This window comes from Maylandia zebra, linkage group LG20, assembly GCF_041146795.1.
Source record: "Maylandia zebra isolate NMK-2024a linkage group LG20, Mzebra_GT3a, whole genome shotgun sequence".
In the NCBI taxonomy this organism is placed as follows: Eukaryota; Metazoa; Chordata; class Actinopteri; order Cichliformes; family Cichlidae; genus Maylandia; species Maylandia zebra.
In genome coordinates, this window is record NC_135186.1 from 5,059,603 (window position 1) to 5,072,220 (window position 12,618).

At 42.8% G+C, this 12,618-nt stretch overlaps 1 protein-coding gene across 4 annotated transcripts in view; it reads left to right on the forward strand.

Moving 5' to 3' along the window:
• The first annotated feature begins 3,207 nt into the window (after positions 1-3,207).
• clstn1 (calsyntenin 1) overlaps positions 3,208-12,618 on the forward strand; it is a 44,090-nt gene continuing 34,679 nt past the window's right edge. For 2 of the 4 annotated variants that reach the window (XM_004554195.4, XM_004554194.4), the window contains exon 1: positions 3,209-3,490. In XM_004554195.4, the coding sequence (XP_004554252.2) occupies positions 3,409-3,490 (82 nt within the window). In that variant the 5' untranslated portion in view covers positions 3,209-3,408. Of the gene's footprint in view, positions 3,491-12,618 lie in introns of all 4 variants that reach the window. The other 2 variants (XM_004554193.5, XM_004554196.5) reach the window with 2 other exon arrangements.

The following is a 12,618-nucleotide window of genomic DNA, read 5'->3' on the forward strand; positions in this document are numbered from 1 at the left end:
TTTAATGATTTGCACTTCAGGGTTGAGTGTGTTAGCAAACAAACAAGGTCTGGACTGAAAATGAGGAAAACGGTTGCCAACATTCAAAGAACAATATGAAAGATCTTCACCTGGAAGTTGTTGCTCAGGTTTGGTGCTTGGAAGCAACATTTAAAGCAATCAAGGGTGGCTCAAGACTTTTGCACAACACTGTACAAAATCCAAAATGTCATATGTTATTGCAGCTTCCCTTTGTTGATCTATCATATTCCAGTCATTCATTTTCTCCCTCTTATCCAAATCAAAGTGGCGGGTGGGCTGGAGCATATTCCAGCTCTCATAGGGTAAAAGTCAGGGTACACAAAGAGACAGACAACCATTCACACCTACGGCTACTTTAAAATCACCAATTAACCTGACATGCATATCTTTAGACTGTGGTGGTGATGGGTGGGGGTTGGGTCAGTCTGCATGCAGGCAAATTTGCCCAACACACCCCTGCTGCCCCATAATATACTCCATCACAATCATCTCTCGTGACTTCTCTGTTGACTTACACTGATTTCTTGCAAATAATCCGAAGTCACTGTTGAGTCACTGTTTTTTTTAATGCTCGTCTTCATTGCCATAGCTTGACTCACCTTCATTGTTTAGAAATAACAAAGGACAGATATCCTGAAACCTTTTTTCCCCAAAACACTGCTTGGACTAAGCAAAAAATCCGTTACCTACCAACACTCATGTGTGGATATTAGTGAGGCTGACAGGTACAGCTCTGCTTATGGAGCCAAACCACTGCTCCAAATGAGACAGACTACTAAGTTACTCTTAGTAAGAATGCATTCGTAGCAGACATTAAACTATCAGCAGTTGTGAAAACCCCTGAAGAGCACAGTGTTTCTCTCACAGTGGGTAAAATGCTCCTGAGGAAGTTGCACCTACCTGAGCTTTTGTTGTTGTCTCACACCTATTCACTAAGCCCTCCTATTGACTGTCATTGTATCCTAAAGAAATGATAATGGCCACTCTGTCTTTCTTCCAGAGTGGCGGGGATCTGTGAGAGAAGCCTTGTGTGCGTGCATGTGTGTGCATGTGTGTGTGGTGCTGGGTGTCCACTTTCTCTCGTTCACTTCATGTGTTGCCAAACTGGAAACAAACAGGCATTGTGCTCCAGTTCTGCGGCGGTGGCCCTGAAGTTCCTGTTTATGGACCCATCACTTAATTGTGGCCTCACACAACTATGCCCATTATCTGCTGTTTCCCTGTGAATACTGTAGCCAGTGCGGCTTTGCTGAGGTCTAATGGAGGGCCTCTATCCTTCCAACATCTATATATGATTTGTTTGGGACAGTTTTTGAAGTAAAAATCAACAGATATGTAACAAGATTCCTTGCTTCACAGCGAGAGTTTGCATCATGGGCTGCTGACCTTTTCTTTCTGATTTCCCAAGTAAAATAATTGAAGCTACATGTGTCTGAATTTGCATGAGCAGCAGCCGTAGCAAAGTTCTCAGTGTGATGCAAATTTAGCGATGCAGACACATCTGAAGTAATTCTTTGATTGCTTCGCATCCTCCTCTCCTTAGGGGTGCTATCTATATCTGAGGGTGTTGATTAGATAGCAGTCTCCACCCACATTTGCAATTCAAGGAATTGCTATTCTCACATTGCTATGCGCACCGCCGTGTGGTTGTTCCGCAGGGTGAAGACTGTAGTTAACTCATAAATGATCAATATGCCATACAAGCCTCTTTCACAGAGAGTGAGCTTTCTGAATGTCCCTCTGTGGAATAGAGACGGGGTGAAATGCATGGATGTACTTTTGATTTACAATTCCCATCTTGCCTGTCAGGACTAAAGGATTAAAAACAGCTTTTTAAGCTTCGCACATAAACAGTTTCATACATTTTGTCACATTCTGGTACAGACGTCTTGTTGAAATATCAATTTTTACCACGTCTGGATTATCCATCCAGGGCCTTAACGCATCGGGCACTTATGTGTTTAATCTACTCTCTGCCAGCAATGTTCTCTGTCCTGTCCAGTGGAATCCTTTGAGATAACTGAGGGAACTGAGATCTGCAGCTAGTGATGACAGCCTGCGTGACCATGGGTCAAACACAAATTTGCAAGTAAACTGGAAATTTGTCAAGCTGCCCTTTGTTGGCCCCTATGTTTCATGTGTTAAGTACTCTGTTCAAATCAGCCATGCACTTTAAATCATGGCGACCACTTAGAGCCTGCTATCCCCACAGATCCCCACATAGCACCGGAAAGCATCTGACCCTGGACCTCAGTCTTAGTTTAGCCGCCCGTGCTAAACTAGCTGCACGCTCCCACAATAACAGTATTGACGTCACTGACCATCATTGGACACGTGCTGCCTTCAGGTGCTCATTTTAAACTCAGATTTTGGATATTTGGAGAGCTGACATAGAATGGATAGAGATGGAAAGAAGAGACAAAATAAATAAATAGATAAATAAAACAGATAAAATGCAACCCAGTAGGCTTCATTAAACATCTAACAGTATTAATTTGATCCTAGTGCATGTGAGTTATGGTTATTTAAGCAACTGGCCTAATATGGATGTTTTCTGATACTTAAATATGGATGCATTTAAAATGTACGATGTGCCATGCATTCCGGCGCTTCTCATACATGAATGTGTTTACCTGCTATGGGGACTGATAAACTAATATTTCCTTTCCCTACACACAGCCTTACATTTGATTGGCACCCAGAACACTCGATTCAATATTTAAACTAAACTTTAACACATAACTATAAGTAATCTTCCCTGTAACAGCGCAGCATTTATTTTACTTCAGGTTTGGTACTTCTCCCCCAAATGTAAAAATTAGACAGATGCTGTGACAGATGCGGTTTTCCTAATAGATAATATTGAATTTTGCTCTCATACGATAAAGTTAATTAAATACAGTTTTATTTAGGCTGTCCTTCTTCGTTTAATATCGGGAATCCCAGCTTCATTGATACATTTGATACGTACGAGTCTGTTTTGATACATTTAACATTACATTAGGTGAAACAATCTCAATACACGCCTCCTTTTTGTATTTACACTGTGACTAGGTGGTTGCTTAATACACAAACGGTGTCATCGGGCGCACACCCATGAGTAAGATTTAGGTCTGTGTGTATTTTGGTACATCCGGACAGGTCTGGGAATTCTTTCCGACAGTCCCTGAACGCCTCGAGCTGCAAAACTGCGAGAGAAGCGGTGATTGAAGAGGAGAGCGGCGGTGGCGACGACGACGGCCATCTTAGAGCTACCGTGGTAACCGACACACTCATCTCCTGGATTTAATTTTTCATGTGAGACAAACACTCCGCCTGACTGACGAAGGGAAGAGGAAGAAGAAGACGGCTGTTTTTAACTTCGCCGCGGTTGAACTCGAAGTCGGGATGCGGTTCCGAGGGAACAAGCAATTTGCATCCGCAGTCGGACTGGTCCTCGGACTATTATGTGCGGTGGAGGCAGCTAAAGGTAACTAAGCTGGGATTTAGATCCCGTTGTGTCTCGTGAGTGTCAGAGGCAGACAGTCTTTTATTTCATTTTATTGTTTGTTTGCGGCTGTCTGAAGCCACTTAGTCGCTCCAGGACGCTGAAGGTTACAAAGAGCGGTTAGCAGACAGGGGCTGTGCGGTCCTGAGGGGGGATGCGTGTCCAGTAACCTGCTCCGGGATTGCCAGCCCCGGAGCCGCAGCGGATGGATGTGGCGAAGTATCCCGCCGGTGGACAAGTGCATCCCGCGATGCTTTGTCCAGTGCAGCCTGAAGCAGAGGGAAATTAGCCATTATGGTCCAACTGCACTTATTCCCTGTCCTGCTTAACATTGCCTCCTTAGTGCAAGAAGTGTGCCGCTTTATGAGATAATATCGAGGCTGTGAATGACCCCCTTCTGTCATCCGCATCGATTCTATTTTTGGCATCTAGTCACTTCTTTAAACTCCTTTTTTTTATCTTTGTGTTTTGTATTATTAGGATTAAAAATCCGCTTCAGCCGCTGCATGCTTTGTAATATTGCCCGTGGCTGGCACTCCCTGTACTAATCTTGTTTTTAAATACGTTTGAGTACATCTGGATTAGGGCTAGTGGTGATATGTTTCTTTACCCCCAACCCACCCAGTTTTTTTTTGTGTGTGTGTGTGTGTCTGTTTTATGGCCATGCTGTTAAAACCACGCAGGTTTATTTTTCCATTAGTGGGTTTAATACTTGGGGTTTGGCAACGTTGTGTTCGCACCAAGATCGAGTGGCTTGGTTGGCTGCGCATTGCAGATCCTCTTCACCCTGTCCCTGTTTCGTTGGTAGATTTAAAAATTTTATGTGGTGTGATCACGGGCTTAAAGTGGGGGGAAAACACACACACGCTCAGTAGGTCTGGGCCTACTTTTGTGCAGAAACTATGCAAGACCCGAAAGTGCATCTGCCCTCTTCTTGTGCAACGTCACCGGTGGGCATTTGCTGCAGGGCGGTCCACCTCTCCTGCTCTACAGTGGCTCCAATCTGACCACCGTCGATGCGTGATTTACACATCGTGTTTCATCGTTAAACTCCCAATCGGCACACTCCCTAGCGTGAGCTTCCTGTTTCAGGGTGTGTAGAGGCAGGTGCGACTTAATCACCGGCCATATCGGCATGCCCAGGCAGGGCTACAGAAGCCAGGGTGTGCTTTTGTCTTTGACAGTTATTGTGATGAGAATACAGGCGGTGAAATAGACACAGATTTTTAAAAATGTCTGCACAAATAAAGGGTGGGGTGGGGGGATTATTCTAGTCGTAATTCAGTTGTTTCCAGGTTAAGCAGCTGGGAATGCACCGCTTGTACAGCAGTAACTTCATTTCTTTTTCCATCCATCAAAAGAAAGAAAAGGCCTGTAGCACCTAGGCCTGGATAGTGTGGCTGCCTTTTAATGATCTACTAAAGAGCGTGCGTGAATGCATGCGTGCAAAGTGCACCTGCTGCCTTTCCTGTGCTTATCAGCGGACAATACCTGTGAACTGGGCATCTTGATGTTGGCTTATCTTTTATTAACCAAAGATTACTTGCTTGTTTGTTTGCACTCTTCCCTACAGCTTTGTTTTCATTGCTTTTTTCCCTTCTCATTACCAGCCATCTCGCAGCACATGAAGAAACCAGACAGTCCTTGGGTAGTGGTTCTTGTTCCCTTCTCTCGGTGTTAGCAAATATTAGCACTATGGAAACTGATTGAGCTGAAAAGCTTGGCACAAACAGGTGATTTGGCAAACTCTGACCCACAACTCAGACCGATAACACAGCCGTAAGACGTTAAGGATGTGTTGAAACGCTATCTTTTTGGCTCCACCTATGATCATATGATCCATCCGATTGGTGTGTGTACCAATAAAGTCAAGAGCCAAACAGACACATCACTTGTTTTTCCGAGGTCTCACCCGTGTAACTTATTTAGTTTTCTGTATACTGTGAGCAGCGGCTGTGTGTCTCCCATGCTCCAGAGTCAAAACATTAGGTCTGCTGGGATGCCTGAGTTTGTTCTGTGCACACAGGGTCAGACAAAAGAGAGGCCGGCTTGTTGGGAAGTTCCTTCATTCATCATTGAATTAAGCAATTGTAGTTGAACAAATCGGATGCCCTGCTTTGTGGGGTGCAGAGTTAACATGTGCGTTCTTCTCGCATTGCTGGGGCTTTTTCAAGTCAGAGACACCCCCCCCCCCCCCCCCCCCCCCTGCACGCTGCCCAAAAAAAGCTTCCTAGCCCTGCATTAGCTGCAGAAGCCCATCACCAATCAATAGTTACAGTTAAAACAATGTAAATAAACTATTTATTTAACAGCTCAGCTCTGAGGTGTCTTATGGCAACCTTATTAAAACATTCTTCAATGGTGTAATTAGCTCAATTAATTAGTTATTACATCAACATTTTGCTCAAATTACTAATAATTTCATTTGTAATCTAATCACTTATCTCGTGCTTTTTCATGGTTAAACAAAAGCTTCATTGCAAAAATGCTGCACTGATTGAAACTGCTTGCCAGGCTTATAAAAAGCCCCTCATTCCAGGGATCAGAGCATCCCAGACACCAAGTGATGGATGATTGCCATTTGTGACTTTGCTGACCTTGAAGGAAATATATACTCTTACATTTTCTACATGCTGCCGACTGTCTCAATGGAGCCCATTTCAAGCCTTCAAACTAGCAGCGATCCGGCTGACGTATGTTATCTTGCCGTGTTATGGCAAGCAGAAACTATGTGGATGCACACAGCTGACAATGACTGCATTGTTTGCCTCTTCCATGCAGCTCGAGAACCACTGTGGCGTCCTGCTATTCAGAGTCAGTCCAGAGACTTGTGTTTTTCCTTAGAAAGTATGCCAGTAAGTATGGGGTTGGGACAAAACATTGATAAAGTCATATCTCGCTGTTTGCTCTCGAGATGCAATTATCGGGTGAAAATGTCGATCTTTTAATAAAACGTGCAGCAGCGGCTCTAAACAGTTTCCCCTGATAGTTTGTCTTAGTAGAGTCACCGCTTTATGACTCCTCCTCGTGGTGCTTATCAAATGATTGATGGTAAACTGAACCGAGGCTGCAGTGAAAAAGAAATTTAAGGGGGAAAAAAGACAAATCGCACATTTAATTTCACACATTCTTGAAACTGAATGCAAATTATAATAAATATGCACAGACCACACTGCAGTGAGTTAATGCATCACTCTTGCTTTTTGCTTTGTTTTTTGTCTTTAATTATGCAAATATTGTGATGTATTGTAGGCAGTTTTGTCTCAGAGTCGCTCATTGAGGCGTTATCATGGTCTTAGCATACAGTGATATTAGTTAGATGGCATGGCAGCAGCTTAAGATCCAAAAGTGTGATGTAGCGCTGAAATTAAAACTGAGCTCACTTAATTAGCTGATACGTGTGTTGCATAAAAGATGGATTGCTTCAACATTATTTTAAGTTGTTGAAGAAGGAAGCATCTAGAAAGAACTTGTGGGAGGGGGGAACACACGTAGCTTTCCTGAAACATGATTAAAAATATGAAACGCATACCCCTTTTTTTCTTTAAACTGTTTGAATAACAAAAATACAAACCTGATTGTGACTCGCTCTGTCATTTATTCTTAATTTCCCATTCACCCATTAATCCTTTCATCAGAAAAGCATGTTTGAACTAGGTGTGAACAGCTCCACAGGGCTACAGGAAGGTGGATGCTTTCAGTGCAATTACTGCCTTGTTTTCAGAAACTTTGCGCGCTTAATGTTTCTTTGTTATGCTGGTGCACCACTTGCTGCGAAAATGTTTTGGGTGCATGCCGTGAAAAACTGATTACATATTTAGATTGTGTAAAGGTAGTTAGTTTTAAATACATCATGCCCACCACACATTGGAAGTTTTCTGCTTATCGAGTTCAGGTATTTAGGTAAAGGTAGCCATGTTTGCAAGGATTAAAAGCCTCAATGATTAAAATGCTTCATGCAAACCCACCAATTAGAAGATCCTGCCTTTGTTGAAGCTAGTGGTAGAGACGGAGCGAAACAAAACTGGTCTGTATCTGACAAACCTTTTATTGGAAATCAGAGCCATTACTACTTCGACTATTTCTGGAAAGTTAGACAATTGTGTGCATGTGAAAATTCCTTTTTGTTTTGTTTTTTGTTCAAATGGTTCATGTGTATGCTCTTCATCGGCTAGCCTCATGTAGGATCCGTGTAAAGAGTGAAGCTCTAATATGAATTTTAATCAGATTGAAGAAATTTTGCACATTTAACACGGCTAGTGGGCAAGAGGTTGGGTGCACCCTGGTCAGGTCGGTTAGCAGTTTGGGGCATTCCTACAGCCAATTTAGAATCAGCATTTAAAGTAACAAACATGTCTTTGGACTGTGGGGAGGAAACCAGAGGATATATCTTGGATATAAATGGGTACAATGTGACGATCCTGGAAAAAAAGAAAGAAAGAAAACGGTACTTTGTTCTTCTTGGCACAGAATTTAAGGGTCACACATTTTATTGTGAATGGCTACAGGGTGATATAATTAAATCTAGTCGTCTGGGTCATGGCCTACACCAGATTTCATTAAAAATGTATTCACTGAGATCAACGAACATCATGTCCAAGCTGGATTTAATATTGAATGTTTCTTCTGTGGAGACTCACAAGAAGCATTACAAAAAAGTTGCCCTCTTTTGGCCTGAATAACAGTTTGCTTGCCCTGAAGGGAAGCTCCAGTCACACTCGTTACCTCTTAACATTTTTCAGTATTTATTCAGAGATTTCTCAGAGGAACAAAGGGCTTTTATTGGCTAGATGTTTGGGGGGGGTTGGGATCTCGACTGATCACGTCACAGTGCGGTCACTGTTCATGGAGTTGCGCCTCAAGCCCCTGAAGAATGTGTGTATGAGTTAATCCCCCGAGAGTGCTAAGCATTTCCATTTGGTAGTTTGCCACTTAGGCCACGACAATACTGGACTCAATTTGTGTCTGTGATGACTTTCCTCTCATTGGTGCCTTCAGGAGCTGAAAGGAGTCAGTGAACTGTCAAGAATGGGTCATTCAGTTGTGAATATTAAGCCGGCCAGAATACTGGGAAGTTGTGTCGACCACCAAGAAAGGAGTCTGGAGTCAAGTCAGCCTGTGGTTGTTAACTTTTGCGTGAGATATAAAAATAACAACGTGAGAAAGTGCTTTTTCATTAATTTCCCCGCTTAAATCTGCCTTAAATCTTTTTTTTTTCATATCTCTTTCTGCATTTGAAACTAACACTGCAATAAACTACCCAGGTCTGCAGAGAATGTAATAAAAATATCCCCTTTCCTCATAAAAATGTCAAAAGTGAAACCGAATGCATAGAATGCCGTAAAGTAATAGCCAGTGATGATTATCCTATTGTGTTATTTCTATAAAAGTGTAATAAAAACCAGAGCGAACAGGGTTTAACTGAGTTCAGCAGCTTATCTGGCTGTTACCTCCTACCATTGCTGCCGGGCGAAGATATTAACCCGCTCAGCTATTCACATTTAGGCGTGTTCTCATTAAGATTTGGTTTCCCTGAGAAGCAGGTAACCAGAGAGCACATCACCTGCCGCAGGTCGGCTACACCCGAGCATCTGGTTAGTTTCGTCTGTTTTTCTCTTGTGTTTTCACTCTCACTGGCCCCTTTTGTGCAGCTCGCACAGAGAGGTGATTGAGTTGCGTTCAAGGCCCCGCAGCTCCCCACCCCCGCTTCAGAGGACCGCCGTGTCGTCCGGGGTGTGTTCACTCTGTTGGGCGGTTGTGACTGCACGGAGGACAAACAAATGTTGTTGCCTGGCAGGGAAACTGAGAGGCTCTCCTGTGTGAGCCGAGTGTTTAAGGAGTGAAGGGGGCCTGAAGTCTGGGCTGCGTTAAGGGTCTTCGGGGTTCTGTGAACAGTCCACAGTCTGTGATGGAAGTAGCTTACGTCAACAAGCTCCAGAGCTTTTAAGGCAAGGCAAACAGAGAAGTGTGCCTGCTTTTTCACACCGTGAGCAGATTATTCTTTGATTATTTCTGGTCCACAAAAATGGACTAAATAGTTCAAGTCATTCCTTGGCTCACATTTGCAAGCATCACATACCTTAAGCTGTTTGGCCACAGCTTCTGTTTCACTGTGCTGCCTTAAATCCCTGAAGTTGTCATCTAATTTGCAACCAAGGCACACCTGTCTATGAGGCAAACTTTTCTTCTGGCTAGCACAAAATTATTGAATAATTTTACATAGTTAAAATGCATATGCTGAGGCAGGGGATATAGCTGGGGCATTCAGCATATTCTTCTGTTAGAATAATGTTTATTTAAGTTTCTAGACTCTCCATGAAAAACCCATAAGGTCTGACTATTGCCTCAGTGCACACACTCCCTCCTTCTTTTCTCAGTGCAGCTACTCCTGCAGCTAATGGGACAAATGTGATCAACCTGGCAACAACAGGCTTTATTTAGTCTCAGACAACACACTCTGCACGCGCTGCTTGTAGACCAGGGGTCACCAACCTTTTTGAAAGTGAGAGCTACTTCTTGGGTACCGATTAATGTGAAGGGCTACCAGTTTGACACACACTTCTCAAATAACAAATTTCCTCAGTTTAACTTAATTATGTGTTATCATTAATAATTAATGATATTCATCTATGTACGGACACTAATTATGTTAATTATTTTTCACCATAATTATAAAGAATGCAATTAGGAAACAAGGTAGGAAACATAAATATCAATATGCAACGCTTTATTTCTATATATCTCTGCAAGTATTTACATTTTGAAGTGATCACTTCTACAACATTTTCACTTACCACTAACAAATTTTAACAAATCATGCACTGTTACATACATTATTTTTGTATGTATGTAACATACAAAAAATCAACTTTCAAATTTTACAGAACTTTTCACCAAATTGGCAGCATTTTAAAGCAAATTGTCACATGTTACACTTAACAAACACATTTGTTTTTCAATAATTAAATTAAACTTTGACATGACACTGTAATGTTGCCACTGAGAACTGTTCTCAAACTCTTGACCAAGTCGGTTTATGACTTGAGTGTACTTTTCTGCAACTTTGTCAAAAGTCTCAGATGCAGAAGCATTGTCTTTCAGCACCATCTGCACAGAGGGAAAGTGCAGCACCTTTTTTCTCTGTAAATGCACAGAGAAAATGTTCATCTGGGCTTTAAATCCATTTAAAGCACTTATCATGTCAGCAACAGTCTTACCTTTGCCTTGCAGCTCACAGTTCAAATGGTTCAGTTTCCCAGTAATGTCTGTTAAAAACGCAAGGTCAAGTGTCCACTCAGTGTCCTCCAGCAGAGATGTGTCTTCCCCTTTGGATTGCATGAACTCCTTGATTTCACCCAAAAGTGACAAAAAACGAAGCAAAATCCGTCCCCTGCTGAGCCATCGGATTTCCGTATGTAGTAGCAGGTCACCATATTCAGCTGACAGCTCCTCCAATAGCACCTTGAATGTTCTGTGCTGTTTAGCTCTGGAGCGGATGCTGTTTATGATCTTCACGACGGGAGTCATGACGTGCTCGAAGCCGATCACGTTTGGGCATAACGCCTGCTGGTGAATGATGCAGTGGTAATGCATGAAGTTTGGGAACTCTGTGTCACCTTTACAGTGAACGATGAATCCCGTATGTCGGCCGATCATAGCAGGAGCCCCGTCGGTAGTCACTGATACCAGCTTTTCCAACGGTACCTTTTTCTTCGCGAAAAACTCCTTCACCGCGTTATAGATGTCAACTCCCTTCGTTGTTGTCTTTAGCGGCAGTAGTGTCAGAAGTTCTTCTTTTGTGGAGAAACCATCAAATACCATCCGGCTAAAGACCATCAGCTGTGCTGTACTGCTGCTGTCGACGGACTCGTCACACTGGATGCTAAACCAACTGCACTTTGCCAGATCCTGATCCAACTGATCGGCCAAGTTCCCGGACATAGCCGACACTCTTCTAACAATTGTAGTTGCCCCCAGCTGGACATCAGAGAGAGTGGAGATTACATCGTTTCCATATTTCTCGTCTTTAAGCACAGTTTTTGCAATTATCATCATTGCTTCTTTGAAATACTCCCCGTCTAAAAATGCCTTCTTTTTCTTAATCATGAAATGTGTAGCTCTAAATGAGGCTTCGGTTGCTTTTTGAGAGTTTTTCACCGGTCTCGTGAAAAAAGACTGCTGTTTGCTCAAACCTGCCTTTAATTCGCGGGCCTTTTCCGCTCGCAGTGTGCTGCCCTTTGGGTAGTTAGCATGGTAGCTTGTGTGACACGTTCGGAAATGTCTCTCCACGTTGTGCCGCTTTGCCGTTGCCACAGTTGCCCCGCAAATGAGACACACGCATGAATCTTTCACAGTGGTAAAAAAAAACTCTTCCTCCCATTCACTGTGAAAATTATGTTTTCTTCCTTTTTTCCGCCATGTTTTCCTCATCTCCTCACCTTTGCCTTTGCTGGTCTTCACGGCAACTGTTTCCGTGGAGACCAGCTAGCACTAAATATTAGATCATGATCTAATATTTAATAATAAACATTTTTTTAATATATTATCTCTAACAAATTAACGCCAATGCAATTGTGATTAAAAAAAAATAGCAAGAAAAAATAAAAATAGATGCAGCTTACTGGTAAGTTGTTATGGTGAGCTATTTTTAGAACAGGCCCGCGGGCGACTCATGTGGTCCTTGCGGGCGACCTGGTGCCCGCGGGCACCGTGTTGGTGACCCCTGTTGTAGACCATTCAGCCACTTGTATTCCCTTGATTGGCCAATTTTCCTACTAAGTTTATTATATTTCTCAGTCTGGTTAATCAATCAGTGGAATGAGGCTGATTATTCTGTGTGTGTGTGTGTGTGTGTGTGTGTGTGGTATATCATAAATAAAATTTCCATATACTTGGATGTATGTGATAGGCATGAATGAATGCTCTAATTGTTGCTGCACAAAGGGTAAGTGTTGCTCTGGTGTGACCAGCCATAGCTCTGCATTTGCATGTAATCAAACAAGATTTCAAGACTTGCAGGCTGCCGGCCTGTCAAATATAAAATCGACGAAGCAGACCTCCACTGAATGTCACAGGCCTCACGTGTGACTGCAGCATCATCATTACACAAC